The 18356-nt window shown below is 33.7% G+C and overlaps 4 protein-coding genes across 4 annotated transcripts; 2 read left to right on the top strand and 2 right to left on the bottom strand.

Annotated features, from left to right (window-relative positions):
* Positions 1-8: 8 nt before the first annotated feature.
* On the top strand, positions 9-997 carry LOC120519888. The gene has a single exon (XM_039742645.1). The coding sequence runs from the start codon at positions 9-11 to the stop codon at positions 624-626; it is 618 nt and encodes a 205-aa protein (XP_039598579.1). The 3' UTR covers positions 627-997.
* A 4516-nt stretch (positions 998-5513) lies between these two features.
* LOC120519889 lies at positions 5514-8667 on the top strand. The gene is made up of 7 exons (XM_039742646.1): positions 5514-5568; positions 5811-5894; positions 6139-6213; positions 7237-7299; positions 7433-7519; positions 7676-7727; positions 8159-8667. Exons 2-7 carry the CDS (start codon positions 5811-5813, stop codon positions 8665-8667), a joined length of 870 nt encoding a protein of 289 aa, XP_039598580.1. The 5' UTR covers positions 5514-5568.
* A 1476-nt stretch (positions 8668-10143) lies between these two features.
* LOC120519890 lies at positions 10144-11349 on the bottom strand. The gene is made up of 2 exons (XM_039742647.1): positions 11287-11349; positions 10144-10954 (listed from the first exon to the last, which is right to left on the bottom strand). Exons 1-2 carry the CDS (start codon positions 11298-11300, stop codon positions 10201-10203), a joined length of 768 nt encoding a protein of 255 aa, XP_039598581.1. The 5' UTR covers positions 11301-11349; the 3' UTR covers positions 10144-10200.
* Positions 11308-16556, bottom strand: LOC120519887. Its single transcript, XM_039742644.1, has 4 exons — positions 16277-16556; positions 13440-13675; positions 11387-11470; positions 11308-11322 (listed from the first exon to the last, which is right to left on the bottom strand). Exons 1-4 carry the CDS (start codon positions 16554-16556, stop codon positions 11308-11310), a joined length of 615 nt encoding a protein of 204 aa, XP_039598578.1.
* Positions 16557-18356: the final 1800 nt, after the last annotated feature.

Here is an 18356-nt window from a genome sequence, read left to right as displayed (position 1 = left end):
TGAAGAAGATGGAGATATGCACCTTTAGAAACAGAACATCTAACAAACCTAGAAAAACAATTATGGTTCTTGGAGCAACAGGTTCTGGCAAATCCACCCTGATCAACGGAATGGTCAACTACATCTTAGGTGTCCAGTGGGAGGATGACTTCAGGTTCAAGGTAATCCACGAAGAAACATATAGAAGTCAAGCTGAAAGCCAAACGTCTGCTGTCACTGTCTATGAAATGAACTACCAGGATTGTTTCAAGGTCCCATACTCCTTCACTATAATCGACACGCCAGGTTTTGGAGACACCAGAGGAATTCAGCAGGATAAACAAATCACTGAGCAGATACGAGAATGTTTTTCATCCCCACAGGGTGTCCAGCACATTAACGCAGTGTGCTTTGTGGTTCAGGCTTCCCAAGCTCGACTGACACACACACAGAAGTACATCTTTGACTCCATTTTGTCCATTTTTGGTAAAGACATTGCCAATAACATCCTGATCACATTTGCAGATGGACAGCGTCCACCAGTTCTTGATGCCATCACGGAGTCTAACATACTGTTCCCCAAAGATGACAAAGGAAGCCCTCTTTTTTTCAAATTTAATAATTCTGCCCTCTTTGCTAATAAATGACAAGACTAATAGCAATGATGATCTGATGTTTGACAAAATGTTTTGGGACATGGGTGCAAAGAGCATGGAGAAGTTTTTTGATTCTTTATTGAAGAATGATGACAGAAGTTTAGTACTGACTAAAGAGGTGCTTGATGAGCGCAGGTGCTTGGAGGTGGCAGTGGAAGGATTGCAACCTCAAATCAAAGCTGGATTGACAAAACTTGAAGAAATGAGACGCACCCGTGACATTTTAAATAAGCACATTACTGACATAGAGAGCAACAAGGATTTTGAGTATGAAGTGGATGAAAATGAGACAATAAGAGAGAGCATTGCAGGCACCGGCAAGTTCATCACTAACTGCCAGAAGTGCAACTTCACCTGTCATTATCCGTGTAAGTTACCAAATGATGAGGATAAGATCAGATGTTCTGCTATGAAGGAGGGGTCTGCACTGTTTGTCCTTTTATGTGTGTGGAATATTCACTCCAACCAACAGCATATATTCAAATACAAAACTAAAAGGGTCAAAAAGACATACGATGAGCTTAAGCAGAAATATGAAAAAGCAAAAGGGGAAAAGATGACAACTGAACAAGTGCTTGATCGGCTTAAGCATGAACTGGATGATGTGAGAAACTTGATTTACAAACTCATTAAAGAGTCTCATGAAAGTATAAAACGACTTGAAGAAATCGTCCTCAGACCAAACCCGCTCTCCTCTCCAGAGTACATTGAGCTCCTCATTGAGTCTGAAAACAAGAAGCAAAGCCGGGATGGATGGAGCGAGTGAAGTCACTGCAGGAAGTGAAAGAACAGGCAGTGATAATAGAAAAACTCAGCAGAAATGAGGAACAAAGTGAACAAAATGAAAGGATGAAAGACTCTGGAAACAGTTCTGGTTGTTTTAGCACATCATCTCAGGGAGAAAAATGCACAGCAAATGTTGAAACAAAAGTCAAAAGAGAAAATCGTCAGAGACAATGTGCAAACAGAAAATCAAAGTCAAAAAGCCAAACTTGTGAAAGAAAAAAAATAACAAAATATATAAAAAACAGAAATCAGAATTGTTAAAATTCAATTGTCTACACATGGTCCAATCTCGGATACCGAATGACTGTTTGTTGGATCTTTATACCAGTGCATCTTATGATGTCTTTAGCGGATTTGATTTTATTATGCTGCAGTGGGCTGACGCCCTGCCTGGGGTTTGTTTCCTGCCTTGTGCCCTGTTTTGGCTGGTATTGGTTCCAGCAGACCCCCGTGACCCTGTAGTTAGGATATAGAGGGTTGGATAATGGATGGATGGATAGATGGATTTTATTATGAAGTAATTAAAAATGTTAAAATGTGTTTTATTTATCTTTCTTTTTATTCTAAGTCATTCGTTAAAAGGATTTTTGGAAGATACACACTGAACTGTAACCTTGACTGTTTTTATTTTATTTGACATTCTGGTCTCACTTAAAGTAACTTGTCTAAGTACAGAAAGATATGGCAAGCCAAATTAACATTTAGAGATATCTTTAAATGAATTTTAAGATATCTGGAAATGCATTTTAGATATCTCAAATTGAATTACAGATATCTAAAATGCATCTATTTTAAGATATCTAAAAGCATTTTATGATATCTCAAATAGATTTCAAGATATCTTGAAATGATACACTGTACATTTTGAGATATCTGAAATGTATTTAAAGATATCTTAAATGCAATTCGAGATATCTTGAAATATGTTCATGTGCATTTTGAGATATCTCAAATACATTTCAAGATATCTTAAAATACATCTGCAGGCATTTTAAGATATCTGAAATACATTTTCAGATATCTTAAAATAACTTCCTGTGTATTTCAAGATATCTCAAATGCATTTTCAGATATCTTAAAATAACTTCCTGTGTATTTCAAGATATCTCAAATACATTTTCAGATATCTTAAAATAACTTCCTGTGTATTTCAAGATATCTCAAATACATTTTCAGATATTTTAAAATAGCTTCCTGCATTTCGAGATATCTTAAATAACCTTAGAGATATCTCAAAATCACTTCCTGTAAAATTTCTTATACTTTCAATGGAACTTCCTGCCTATTTTAAGATATCTCGAAATGCATTTAAGATATCTCGAAATGCACAGGAAGTGATTTTAAGATATCATGAAATGTATTTCAGATATCTGCGAACAGACAGGAAGATATTTTGAGATATCTTAAAATATAATAAAATGACTTTCTTTTTTTAATAATACCTCCGCCCATTAAAGTTGACAGAGGGTGCTGTACGGTGCATGTTTTATTTAGTTAGCGTTCTGTGTTTGAATATTCGTAATAAAGCTTAAAATATCTAGGCCTCAGTTTCTATCGTCTTATTCAGAGTTTATGTAAAGTATTGGCATTACAAAATGTAAAAAGAAAGTTTACACAAATTGTCGGTGATCGTGATTACTGCAGTATTCTGTTCAGAAAAGGAAACCCACGTTTATATTATTGATAGTACAAAACCGCAAGTTTGCAATTACGGGATCGTCATAAAATACAAGGTAAGTTTTACGATTTGGTGCGTCTAATACCAAAAATTGTCTCTGTTTTCTTAAAATAATGTGGCACGTGTATTTACGTTTTAATCGAAACATAAATGTACATATGAAGCAGCCTGAAACATTGCTTCCTAACGCCGCATCTCGAACGGTAAGACATACTTTTGAAGGTTACACTATTAATGAATAGCAACAAAAAGTATCATTAAATCCCCTTTCTTGTGATAGGTTTTTTGTAATTTACTCGTACAATGCTCTGATTTCTTCCATTGCTTATTTGACATATGAGGCATATGCTCAGTTAAGACAAATATTAACTGTTTTAAATCTTTTACCTTGTTATGTTATGACGTGAAACCAGTTATTATGTGTTACGTGTTTTATGTTCTGCTTTCAAAAGAAAATTGTACCAGTGATTATTTAACCTGATGTCAGCGGAAAGAGAACAGTTACAGGGTGTTTTAACCCGGGCCATGTCGTGTGTTCGAGAAGCTGAAGAAGTAGCAGAAGCAGATGACTTTGCAGCTTCATGTGTGAGACAAACTAGAGCTTTATTTAGAAGAAGTGCACGGAGACCACCTTTATCAGGGGGTTTGTATTATTTTAGTATTTTTAAATATACAGTATGCAGGTTACTCCCACGTATACAGCGCTGGTTGTATACCTTGATAAAATGTTTTCACTGGTTTTGATTATTAAGCCTAACGAACATTCATGCACTGTTAGGAGAATATTCGGAGAGAGAAAAGAAAACGTGTTCACCTGGCAAAGTTCCTTACTTGCGCTTAAATGGACACCGCTGGCGAAGGCCATTAAAATGTTCACCCGTTTACTTTTCCTTGATAAAAGCTGACTGTTTTATTGATTTATAACTCATGATAACTTCTAACGAAAGTTAGTCAACAACATTATAAGTCATGTATTTTTTACATTTAAAGAAACGTTTATGAGTGAAGGCAGTAAAACCAGAAGTAACACATATATATATATTTTTTTCCTTCTGTTTTTTCATTGTTATGTTTTTTCTTTTACCAAGTTTAAAATAAATATTTTCTCTAATGACACATGCATTTATCATAAATTAGAAGCAATAATACATATCGTGTATGTTCAGTAATATCTTGAGATAATGCTTGTTGTAGAATATAATCACTGAAGTAATGTCTGACTTTCTTCTTATTTCTTTCACATATCACTGCTGCAACTATCAAAAGGCTGTTCAGAAATCATATACTGTACATCATTATTGCTATTGCAATGCTACAGGACTTGTATTGAAGTATAATCTTGAATACATATGCACAAAAAACTCTAAATTAAACTATAAATCAATGTATACAATGTGTGGATGCCAGTCCTATTTAAATAGTAATAATTGCAGTTAGAGAATGTATATTTCCAGATAGGTACAAGAGTATTATTTATTTTCCTAAAAAGATATTTCACAGATTATATTTATTTCAATTTTGTTTTCCCCAGATACTACAACAAGAAAAAAAGGAAGATCAAAATGCGATATATGGAAACTTAATTTTTTCCTTCTTCAGAAACATAATGAAGAGTATGTTCCACCTCCCTCAGAACTTTCCGTCTTACAAGAAATGGCTTAGGTTTGTACTCGTCATTTAAGGAATTTCTTCAGACAACCTAGTTGCTTTCAAATGTGGATTTGTTCCTACCCCCTCCCAAAAACTCTTACTTTTAACTTCTTACATATTTGCATATCCCTGTAAAACTAATGTTGAGCAAATATACCTTATATAGACAGTATAAATGTATGTATGTATGTGTGTGTGTCAGTGTGTGTGTGTAGATCTGGCCATGCAGAAAATGTCTGATGTGTGTTAATTGAATATGGAGGCTCACTGAAAAACACTTAAAGGAAAGGAAATTCTTGTTAACAAACTAAGATTTTCCAATTTGAGGCATTATAGAGCATTATCTTCCTAATGAGATATAAAAGTTTGAATAAGATTCTTCCAGTTAAGTAAAATGAGTTGTTGTGTAAGCAGTGCATAATAGGACATCACAATGCAGTTTTCATAGCAGTTTAAAATTATTGCACTAATTATGTATTCATCCAGTATGCAGATCATTTATGGAATTTCATTACGTACTTGTACAATAATTATCTCTCTGATTTCAGGTCCTCCAAAACATGAGCAGCCTGGGACTCAAGACAGATATGGAAGCAAATCATCCATTAATAGGAACTGGACAATTCCTCAGTTAGAGAAGTTTATTATTGAAAGCTACCCAAACGTTCCTTTACACTTAACAGGATTTAGTTTTGCCAAAGCCGAGAAAGGGAGACGTTTGCATTGCTTGCAAACTGAAACTGCTGCTCAATTACAGGAAAAATTGGGAAAGGCAAAATATTCATAATTCCTCACCGTGACATACCACTACCGATTCAGGTAGAAATCTCACTAATTTTTACAATATGTCAAATTGTGCATTGATTAATATGATACTCTCTGTGAAGAAAGAAGAACCTGTCATTATGCAAAATATTAAGTGAGCATTTATAAAGTACAGTGTGCAGTTGTGCTTCATTGCATGTTAATAACACTCTGTCACTCAACTGAATCCACACATTTGTTTTTATGTATGACTGTATATTTAAACACCACCTTCCTTTCTACATTTCCTTTTCAAGATGGAGGAGATACACACGGCACAACAAGAATCAGAATTTAGAGCAGAAATTCCAGGTCAAGTGCATGCAGAAATAAGTTATCAGGTATTTATTTCTTATTGTTTGTGATACTGTTATATTAAAAACATTTTATTAAATGTTAGTAAATAAGGTTCATTACTTATTATGGACACCACTATTGATTATATTCAGTATAAAGATAAATCCTTTATAAAAGAAATAACATTGATATTTTAGTGTTAAAAATTAGTATGTTTTTTTTTTTTGTAATTATTTATTCAGTTTTATAGACTATTGTTTTACCTGATTTATTTCATATGGAGCGCAGGCAACATTGTCACAGGAGCCACAGGTAGATAGGCTGGAAAACACAAGAGAACCTCAACCAGAAGTAAATACCCAGGTGTGTAATTTTGTAAAATTCTTTACTACATTAATCTATCCATTTATTGAAACTGCTTATGGCAGCATGAGGTACAAGAAGGGAGCAAACCCTAATCAGTATGCCAATCAGATACTCCCACAGTCACAAATAACAATCCAATTTAGAGTTTCTGATAAAACTAAAAATGAGGCACTTGAGATGTCAAAGGAAACAGGAGCTTATTGAAAAAATGTAAATACAAACAATTTGGGCAGGTCCGGTAATGGGCTTTTGAGCCCAGTGTTGAGGAAGCACACAAACCTCTGCACCACACTGTTCTTCAGTCTTTAAAGAGATCTGTTACAATAATTTAAATTATTTAGTTATGGCAAGTTGCATTGCCTGCAAACATTGTTAGTCCCCTGTGTGGATGCATGTTTTCCTCTCACAGTCTATAGACAGTCTGTTAAATCAATCAATTAAATTGGTTTTGTATTAGAATGCCTGAGTAAATGTTTCTGTAATGGACTGGCATCTCATCGACGTCTGTTTTCTGCATTGTTTTCATTACTGCTGGGATAGGCAATGGCTATGTCACATGATAAATAATGCTTTAACTTAGTTCTGAAGCATAAAATACAGTATCAGTGTTTATATACATGCATTATTACTGTTCATAGCTGTACACTATATATATATATATATATATATATGTACACACTATTGGCCAAAGGTTTTAGAACACCACCTACGTTTTTTTAAGTTGTTCTTAAAACTTAATCAGTTGAAATGCAGACACACCTGCTCAATTCATATTGTAGTGGTGGAGCCATATAGCCTATCCGAGAAGCAGTGGATCAAGACAGAAAACTCTGAATAGGGCACTTGTTTATTTCAGTGTTTTTATTTGATATTTTACATATAATTAACCAAATTGCTATATTTTGTCAATTTTGCTTAGGCCAGATTTATCTGGTCACTTATGTGTTCTGTGCATCACTTAAACTTGGCTCAATAGTGTTTTTATGCTCTCCATATTCTCTTCTGCTGTTCATTTTATAGATTTTGATTGGTGATATTGAGAACTTTCTTGGAAGTGCAGAATATGAAAATAGCACATCAGAGGTAAATATCATTTTAAACATATTTTAAGTGTATAATATTCATGGACTCTTACTTATGCATGTATTATTTTATCTTCAATTAGTTTTATTTAAACTTAAAATAAATTAACTTTTCCAATCACTTGCTTTTGCAGTTGAGATTATCCAGACTGCATGAAGAGGCAAATGTACCAAGTCCTCCAGAATCTCCTTTTGCTTATATAAATGCTGATACTCCCACGGTAAATATTTAATGTTTTAAACATTCAGAATTAAGAGCAGATTATTTGATAGGAGGAGAGGAGAAATGTGTGAATGTATAGAGAAACAGGAAGGTGCTTGTGAACCTAATTTGTTATCCTTACAGATTTTATCATTTTTATTTTTGTTTTTGTTAGGTTCAGATTAAAGTATCTCAGTTGGATGAAAAACGATTCCATCTTGACAGAAGTAAGTTTTACTCAGGGTAATTCAGTCACCTTCATGCACAAATCTAGCCAAAACTATTATAATTTACAAATTGAGTACTATCCATTGGACTACATTTTTAGAAAAGGAAATGCATCTCTTTGATTTCAAGAAATTACAGTCGACAATCAGTTAAGCCTCAAATTTGGTAAAAACAACCCTTCACATAATTGTGATGTTTGAATGTCCTTACTCTTGCTCCAACACTTTCTCTTAAGAATAAGTCCATTGAAAATTCAAGGTGTCACGTTTGTATTTTCCAGCCAGATATCCTCTTTTTATGTCCTTCCTATAGACTCAGAAATGTCTGTCGCTCTCACATTTTGATTAGCCCCTTACATTTCATACTACTGTATATATTCTACAGTTCATTTTTTTCACTTTCTTTATAAAATCATGTTGTATTTTATGAGGTTTTTCAGAGCTTGAAGGATTAATAGAGGAAGAAATCATTATCGAAATAAACAGGGAAACAATATTGAATGATATGCAGCGAATTTATGGAACAACAGAACTCCTCAACAAAAAGCTTAAAGTATGTTTTATTGGAGAAGAAGGGCATGATTTTGGCGGATTAACTAAAGATCTTTTTTCTTGTTTTTGGAACTGTGCCTTCACTGAGTGGTTTAAGGGTGAGGATGCACTTGTACCTTGTATACCTCTCTATCATTATCATAAAGCACAAGAAATCTTTACAGTTGTGGGAAGAGTATTGTCTCATATGTGTCAGCTAAATAGATGTATACCTCCAAGATTCTGTAGGTCAACATTGCTTTCTATTGTATTTAATACCTCCACCATTCACAATAACATTCTTATAGATGACTTTCTGCTTCATGTAACTGCTTCAGAAAGAATCCTCCTAAAAAAAGCAATTAACCACTTTGAAACATTAAGAGACTTTGAAAACAAGAGCTCTTAACATTTTTTTCTGTAAATGGCATGCATAGTATTCCAACACCTATAAATCTTAAGGATCAGCTCATTCTTATTGCACAGAATGAACTAATAATTAAACCAGGGTTCCTCAATAATTTTATAAGAGAGTCAATTCCAGATGCCCATTTCACAGTTTTTTGGTCACAGTTAGATATTGACTCAATTTCCTACCTATACTGGCAAGAAATGCCAACTACAGAACGCGTTTTGACATGCTTTAAAACAGAAACAGATCTCAGGCCAGAGGAAGAAGTTGCATATTATTATTTGTGTGATTTCATTAAGTCAATAGATCCTGAGGAACTGTCCAAATTTTTGCATTTTGTCACAGGTTCACCTTTACAGCCTGCTGAAATCAATATTACATTCAATCGGTTATGCGGTAGCTTGCACGACCCATTGCACATACTTGCAGTAACACTTTGGAAATTCCAGTTGGCTATACATCAGTTCAAGAATTTAAAAGAGAATTTAAAATTATACTTAATTCTGAGTATGCATTTGGAATGACCATATTATGAAATTGCAAAACAAAAATAACACTTGAAATGTCTTTGAATGAAACTTTAGATATCTTTTTACTGAGTAACTGAAATTCAGGTTGACACAATAGATAATATGTCTTTTTGAGTGAGAGCTAATTCATTTGGGTATAGCTGATATTTTCATGCAAATTTCATATATTCAGTACATACTTTTTTCAGAAGTTTAATTTTCCTTTAAGGTTTATCCAGAGCTCGTATATTTGTTTACAGATACTTACAGGTGTAACATTATAATCTGCATTTAAACAAATGCTTCAAAATTAAAACTGAACAAATAATAGCACCAACTACAACAGTATTATGCTAAAAATGTACTTTTTGATAGCATCCAAAAGGTGGCACATAAATGTTTTCTCAGTTTATATTTGGAAACCTGTTTACTTTCACCATTTAAATGTTTCTGATATTGTAATTTAAAATACTGCTGTTAATGATAATATGTGAATGTATATTGTTTTCAGTACAAGTTGTTGATTTAAAATAAGTTGTTAAATTAATTCAAATGTGGTGTAGTTTATGTATAAACAAATTGTACATCTGTGTTTATTCAACTTCATTAAAAAAATATCATTTTCTTCATATGTTTTGAGTTGGTGGATTATGTGTCACATGTCAAGGCAATTTGGTATAATTGTGAAGGAAACAGTAAAAAGAGAGAGAGTTTATTTTTCTTTTTAAAAAATTATTAAAACAAAATGTTTGGCATTTGTTAAATGAATAACACTGTAAAATAAATGTACAACTTAATGCTTAATCATGTCTTTTTATTGTCAAAGTTTACAGAATTCAGTTCTGCACACAACAATCATTACCATACATAACTGTTAAGACCATTTTACAAAAAAGTAAAAATGAATTTAGGTTGGTTATAGCAAGCTATTTACCATGTAGTATGCATTACTGTTGATGCTGGACCTTGCCAATGTACTCATGAACAATTTTTTAATACTACATGCAAAATGGAGTGGACATTATGTTTGGGTATCTGTTAATAAGTCATTGGCCTTTTGAACACAACATGCATATTTATCTTTTAAATTTGTTTCAAGCTGAATAGCATCTTGTAGTATCTGTAGATTCTGGACAGACATTTCAAGTGGGTTGAATGTCTCCTGAGGCTCCATATATGCATCATCTGAAAATGATACACCTATTCTTTGTAAATTTTCTATTAAACTTTCTCTAAACTGTTGTGTATTCATGTCAGATAGACTTGTTTGGTGAGATGTAGTGGACAAGCTATCGAACCATATTTGTTCCGGTGTTCTGTTATGTTCAGTTCTAATTCTATGCTTATTCCAGCCTTCTCTGAACATTTCCAATCTTTGATTAATTGTTGAGTAGTAAACATATTGTAGACACCCTTTGTGTAAACTATTGCCTTCTTCAAGTATACCATTATCTTCCATTTCATAAAATTCTTTGTAGATGGGGAAGAGAACCTGTTGAAATACATCTCTCCACAGCCTTTCAATTCTCTGGTTATGGACAGAAAGTCCAGTTATATGGCTGCCACGGTGTAATCCTCTGATGGCATTCATAAGCAGTGCTACCTGAACATTTTCTGTGCCTTGGTCAGACCTCACTCTTAATGGTAATCCATACTGTAGAGCACCCCTGCAGAAAGTCTGTAGCACCGTGGATGAAGAATTGTTTGTAGCACAACTTAAATAAGGTATTAGACGGGAGAAGCCATCGATAGCACCATGTACAACAAAGCCCCACCTATCCATCAAAAGAAAAAATGTTAAGCACATGTGCAGTTTAGTGAAAAAAATTTAATTATAGATTAGGTTCCAGAAGGAAAACACAAATAATGCACATGTTTATGCATACAGATATGGAAACTGTTTTCTGGATAATGAAAATGTTTAGAATTACACATAATTACCTATTCTATTTTCTATTACTTGAAAAAATAATATCACTTATTTTATGCAAAACATATAGCTGTATAAACAAAGAAGTGTCACATATTAATTTGGTCTACTTAAGACAATAATGAAGCTGAAAGTGATATTCATTAAATTAAGAAATAAATCCTACAAGTCTTTTACCTTATAAGCTTCATGTGACTGTCAATGTGCCATATACTGTTAGGTGAGACGGCATGGTATGACCTTCTTTGAACAGTTTGTGACCATCTCTGAGCAGTGCCAATTGGGTCAAGTCTAGCCAATGTGCGTCAAGTCTGTCCCTTTGTACATGTATTCCCCTTGCCCTTAGCATTCCTGACATCATCTGTTAAAAAACATAATTTGAACATTTTTAAATTAACTGATAATTTTAAAACATTAAAGCTGATTGTACAGGGTTTGTAATTATAGGTAACTATCTTGTAAGAAAATTAAATCTTTGTTTTGTGATCATTACAGCTACATAAACTTGTAAGGTCTTGGCAAGGAACATATTTTATTTTAAAAAGATTGTTGATAAGTGATATATTCAATAAGAATTAATGAAATGGAAGGGAGTGTGACATGGTGGTACAGTGGTAGTGCTGCTTTGTTCACATCCCAGTCCTCTCCGTGTAAAGTTTGAATGTTCTCCCTGTGGCCATCTGGATTTCCTCCCACAGTCAAAAGATGTGCAGGTTAGTGTAAATGGTGATGTTAAATCGGCCTCAGATATGTATGTGTATGTGTATGATCACCCTGTGATGGACTGATGGCCCATCCATGGATTGTTCCTGCCTTGCACCTGATGCTTACTGGAATAGGCTCCAGTTACCCTGTGACCCTTAGGATGAAGTGGATTTACAAAATGAATAGATGGATTGGGATGGACAGCATTGTGTCACAGCAGTTGTTGGTGCTATGACATTATGTGAAATACTGCAAAACTTAGAATATAGTTCACAATTATTCTTGAAAGCTGACTGATTTGTTGTGAGAAAAGATTTTTTTCAATTTCATATATGATATTCTATGTCAAAGACACAACAAATGATTTAAGGTCAGTCAGTCAGTCAGTCATTCCCAATCTTACTTAATCCAAGCTGGCCCTGACAGCTGTGGGCATTAACAACCCGAGACAAGGAGCCAGTCTATCACAGGGCTGTTACTTAAGATGATAAAAAAGAGCTGTTTAGTACTTCTACATATCTTAAATAAAACTATGTCCCCTAGTTTTTTAACTGCTTTAACATATTAGATTTTTATGTGTTTTTTTTTTTTTCATTTCTACTGGGTAGTGTAGAAATAAATAATAGTGTTGTTTCACAGCTTAACAATTACTTATGTTTTGTGAACTTGCTCACTGTCTGTGGATTTTGCAAATTCCATCTCTGTCTATATAGGTTTTCTTCCATATCCAAGTAGATATACAGGTTAGGATAAAAATACACTCTAAATTGATGAGTGTGAACACAAGCAGAATTTGTGATTAACATGTCCTCCAGAATGGGGTAGAGGTTCTTGCCTTGCTGACAATGCTACAAGGGAATTCTTTGGTCCTAGATTATTCTAAATTGGAGTAAGAAGGTCAGAAAGTGAATGAATGGGCAAAAAAGTAATACTCAATAAGTGAATGAACGATGGATTGATCATAATACATTTTAATTGAAAGTTATTTTTGTTTTAAAAAATTTGTGTGCCCTTTGCTTTCCTGTGTAAATCCACTCATAGCTATATGCAGAGTTTATTGCATTGATTTTGAAAAGATCAAAAGTACACTTTTTTTTTACTGTTCTATTCATACTGTATATTATTACCATTATCATTATGTTAAATTGTTATAGAAGTTTTGTGTGGATATCAATTCTGCATTTAAAGTTCCTTTTCTTCCACTTTACATAGTGTCATTTTCTAACCTGCTCAATCCAGACCTGGGTCACAGGGGGGCAAGCAATTGGCACAAGGCAGGAACAAACCCTGGACTGGGTGCCAGTCCATCTCAGGGCGACCCATAAACACACATCAGGGCTAATTTAGTGTTGCCAGTTCACCAAACCTGCATGTCTTTGGGCAGTGGGAGAGAGAACTGGAGCCACAACCAGATGAAATCCATGCAGACATAGGGAGAACATGCAAACTGCATGTGGTAGAACTGACTTTAAAAATTGTATGTTTTATATGCTGTACTGAAGCATCTTGCAGAAATATTTACCAACAGATATTTTAATATTTTGTGTTCCAATTTAATAATATATTTTTGTTTCACATCAGAGTGTAACCATGGAGTGCATAAAATACAAAACAAATTAGTATACCTCAGAACCGGCATTTGGACAACTTGCTTGTAGTCTTTTGCATTCTTCATCCAGTTCATTATCTGTTATACTGCTGAATTTCTGTCTTGGTGACAGACCCTCAGTTTTCAGGCGTTTATAAATATAAGATGCAGAACATCCTATGTGTTCTGCAATTCTTTTCCCAGTGTATCCTTGTGAAATTAAAAGCTTCAGTTGTTCTTTTGAGATTTCAACTTTTGGCATACCAAACTGACCTATTATGAAACAATTTAAAAGAATAATAATAAAACATCCTACTTTATGTCAATTAACAATAAATGTGTACTAACATTATTTATGAACAATTTACTAAAACAGTCTAATTTCAAAGAATAAGAATTCATTTTGAAAATGTTAAATGGTTATGCAGCAATACCAGCATTTACTAATAATTTATATACCAGGGAAAAAGTTAATTTTCATTATGTATAAAACCAGGTTGAAAATACTTTTCTGCTGCTGTGTTTGTGTTTATTAGTTATTTGTGTCATGATGTGTTAACTTCAGCTATAATAAACATTTTTTAGTGTTTACTGATGGATTGTGTATGAATGACTTAAGATGGACTAAACAAGAAAGCTTGACATATACATTAAATTACTGGATAAAAGAAAACTGCAAAAGAAAAATGAATATAAAAATTATAAGGAAATATTTGGTGTAAATCTAATAACAAATCCTAACAGGTTTAAATTCCAAACTTCTCACTGTATCTTCCTGTTCAAGTCAGCACTGCAGTACAACATACCATTGTGAAGGCTGCTTAATGAAATTCAGGTTAGGTGAGGCTGGGACTGATTCCAGAAGAGTTGGGCACAAGAAACTGCTGCATGCATGGACACACACACACTGACTCTAACAGAAGGAGAATTTGGGACAGCCAGTCTAGCTAAGTGCATGCTTTTGGATTTCTGGGAGTGGAACTGAAGAGAACGAGCAACATGAAAACATGGACATCGTCCAGGAGTATGATTGGAATTCTGGATGCTAGATCTGTTAGGCAGATGCACAAACTTCTATTCTCTCCTGTCACCACACTGTCCTCCAATATCGTAATATTCTGCATAAGTGAAGCGCTTTGAAATACTGTATTCATTGAAAATAAATGTATGAAATTAAGATTAATTTAAACTGATGACATAGTGTTGTTGAACAAGCCCGTTGGACTTGGGCTTAAGGATGATAACAAGTTGAGGTGCTTTTACAGTGGAGTAGCATGTTGTCCCCACATTTCTTTTTTTTCCCTAGAACTGTGGTTCCTTTCAATGTCATGAACATGGTATTAAGTCACCTGGTCAGTCTTAACTGGTAGAGTTGTCATACAGCAGGGTTTGAATGAGAACCAAAACTGCATGCTGTTCCATTCATATTTTGTGCCCAGTACTGCTGAACAAAAATTGAAAGACAGGACAATTGAAAAAAGTGGCATATTCTAGTTAAATAGCCAGAAATTCAGTGTGCGCAATAATTACAATGAGTATGTGTTGTAATAAAAATTAATTTACTCCTAACTGCAGAACAATTAAAACGGTTACACAAAAGATGCAGCTCTCTGAAATATTGCAGATAAACAGTGATATATGTGAGAGTTCCTGTAGGTATTCTTGCATTCTGCCACTTGCAAGAGATGCTGATGCAAAAAAAATGGATCATTTTATTATGGCCTTTGCAGTGTGGGTGCACAGTAGGTGATTCCATCATGTGATCAGTTATGCCTCATTCAGAATTCTCCTACACTCGCCTGGTGCTGTCGAGACAGGCTAGAACTCTCACAACTATAAAATTGGTCTAAGAATATTCTCTAAATGTATTTATTTACATATGTATTTAATGCAACTTATTATAAGAAAACAACTAGGAAATCATAGTCCATATATCTCAGTCAATTAACCATAGGCGTTAAAATACTATTTAAGTTTAATTCATTGCTGTGGTGGAGAAAAATCTCTGTTAGAAATTGTTGAGCATCTTTTAAGCATTTTTGCTTTTACGATATTTTAAGAAGTGTAGCAAAGTGTCGTGAATGTATTTATTTAAAGTGACAACACTTTCAAAATCGCACAGGTTAAATTGCTGTTTTATTGTTGGTATCGAAATAAAAAAAATAAAATGTAACACCCTTAAAGTTGAACTAATTGCATTTTTCTTCAATACATCCGACTCATTAATGCAGTTTATGAACATGATCTTTCCAGCATGGGGCTACTATTATAACGAAAACAGTATGGGTAACGGACAAGAAAGCGTCTGTGGATGGGGTGCGGCATGCAGTGCATATTCACATTTATTTTAGATTCCAGCTTAGATTAAACAATTACCTCAGGAGTCAAGTATCAAGAACTAACTGGCCCAACATAATGTAACATAGGAGTTTAATGAAACTACTGAATTTAGGAAGAATAACGCCACTGTAATATACTGCATTTTAAATCGTCTTCATTATGTTATTAATATGAAAATAACATTTTTAAAAATGTCACAAGACGCAGTGTTAAATTTAAGTCAACCCTAGGTGATTCAGTTCAAAAGAAAATACAATTGAATGCAGTTATATGTGCATATCGTTAAATGATTTATCAGAAAGAAAGTCTATGCGTGCATTATCCACAAGACGAGAATTGTTTTTAATAAATTATGATTAAAAAATTTCATCAATACGTTTTGACATTCCTTGTCAAAGTTCAGTTTCTCTAAACTATACCAATAAAGCAACATAAATATTATTCAACTGCACAAAACATGTTTGCCCTATTGATCAGTTTACTTTCTTATTTAACATTAATTTAAAATGGCATTCATACTTTTGCGATGCTTACCTTCTTTAATGCGCGTAGCAAGAAAGTTGTTGATAACTGGTGGAGAGTTTCTGGCATCATATCTTTCAATTCGTGGTATCAAATCCTCAAAACAGTCTCTCAATTGTACTCTAATATTTTCTGGTAATGCCGATGAAATTCTATCAAAGTTGTGTTTTGCATTTTGCAATAAATTCTTAGTATCAGAATCAATCACAGACCCTTCCAGAATATTTCTTTCTATTGCAGTGAACACAGTTCTAATAGTCCTAAGAACTTCAGAAGTCTCTGCCTGCGCCATGGGAATCTGAACAGGCAGTGAACCTTAACAGGAAGTTTTGAAAATGTATTTGAGATATCTTGAAATGTGCAGGAAGTTATTTTGAGATATCTTGAAATGTGCAGAAATATAATTTAGATATCTTAAAAGCATTTAAGATATCTTGAAATTCATTTTTTTCAGATATCTGAAATACATTTTAGATATCTAAAATTAATTTCATGATATCTTAAAATGGGTCTCTGCTCCATTTCAGATATCTAACAATGTATTTCAAGATATCTCAAATTGTATTTCAAGATATCTAAAATGCATTTTAAGATATCTTTAAAAGGACACTCAATTATTTCAAGATATCTCAATAGCATTTTAAGATATCAGATATATACAATACAATTTAAGATATCTCAAATACATTTCCAGATATCTTAAAACAGCTTCCTGTCCATTTTCAGATATCTCAAATACATTTCAAGATATCTTAAAATGACTTCCTGCACATTTCAAGATATCTCAAATACATTTTAAGATATCTTATAATAAACAAGTAGTCCCATTGAAATAATAGGCAATTTTACAGGAAATGATTTTGAGATATCTTGAAATGCATTTAAGATATCTTAAAATGCATGAAAGGTCAATTTAAGATATCTGAAAATTCATTTTAGATATCTTGAAATGCAGACACAATTATTTTGAGATATCTGAAACTGTATTTGAGATATCTTGAAATACATTTGAGATATCTCAAAATGTATTGCAGATATCTTAAAATGTAAAGGAAATTATTTTAAGATATCTCAAAGCGAGTTTCAGATATCTTAAAAAGTAAATTACATTTTAAGATATCCAAAATTCATTTTGAGATATCTCTAAATGTTAATTTGGCTTGCCATAGAAATAGGAAATGTTAGTAGAGACAGCAGACCTCAAGTTAAAATTAGAAAAAATGAAAGATGCCACTGCAAAAGAGCAGTCTAGCAAGATAAAACTGAAAAACAAAGTCGGCATTGCCCATTCACCTAGGCATTAAGTGGCACACAAGGCCTGTTTAAATAGCAGATTTAATTTAGAAATTCAGCTGTACTGCCCTACCTGCATTTATGTGTAAATGGCTGAAGTGGTTCTCATCACCAACAGTTTTGGTCAACTTTGTTCTATATCTGGCAATAAAGGTGTACATCAGAGTTGAGCAGGCACCTCTGCAAAGACTCTTACGGACATAAAGGCACCCAAAATGATTTTCATTTTAGGTTTATAACCAAAGCTGAAGCTGAAATTAATGATGGACGAAACCAGACACCTATAAATTGGTACTGGATCTGTAACTGGAAGGGACCTTGATCCAATCACCAGAGGTTTCACCTTTTTAAACTAGCTACATTCATCTGTTCTGTCTCTTTTGGGGGGAGCTAAAGACTCAAAATACACTCTTTATTTGAGACCTGAAAGCTGATGATCCACTCTTTTTGGAGTGAGATGCCAGCAATTCTCTGTGGAACAAAAAGCTTGTACACTTTCTTTGACTTGGTACCAACTATCTATAGATCCTTAGAGATGGATGACCTGAATAAGATCTAAGAAGACTGAGAAGCAGCCATAACTTCAAGAAGGGAACTTCAGTGTCTACATTTTTCCGCCAAAATGGACCTAACAACAAGATAAGAAAGACAACATCACACTACACCATGGACAAAGGGCCATGTAGAAAAGTGCACTCCAAAGCAATAAGAGTCCTCCACTTAAACCCGGAGCATCAACTTTGCATAGCTTAAAGATTTGGTATTGTAAAACTGTATCAGTGCCAAGATAAATAAGAAC

Source organism: Polypterus senegalus, unplaced genomic scaffold, assembly GCF_016835505.1.
Source record: "Polypterus senegalus isolate Bchr_013 unplaced genomic scaffold, ASM1683550v1 scaffold_79, whole genome shotgun sequence".
Classification (NCBI taxonomy): domain Eukaryota; kingdom Metazoa; phylum Chordata; class Cladistia; order Polypteriformes; family Polypteridae; genus Polypterus; species Polypterus senegalus.
The sequence above is the reverse complement of the archived record's forward strand: the minus strand, read 5'-3'. Positions and strand labels throughout refer to the sequence as shown.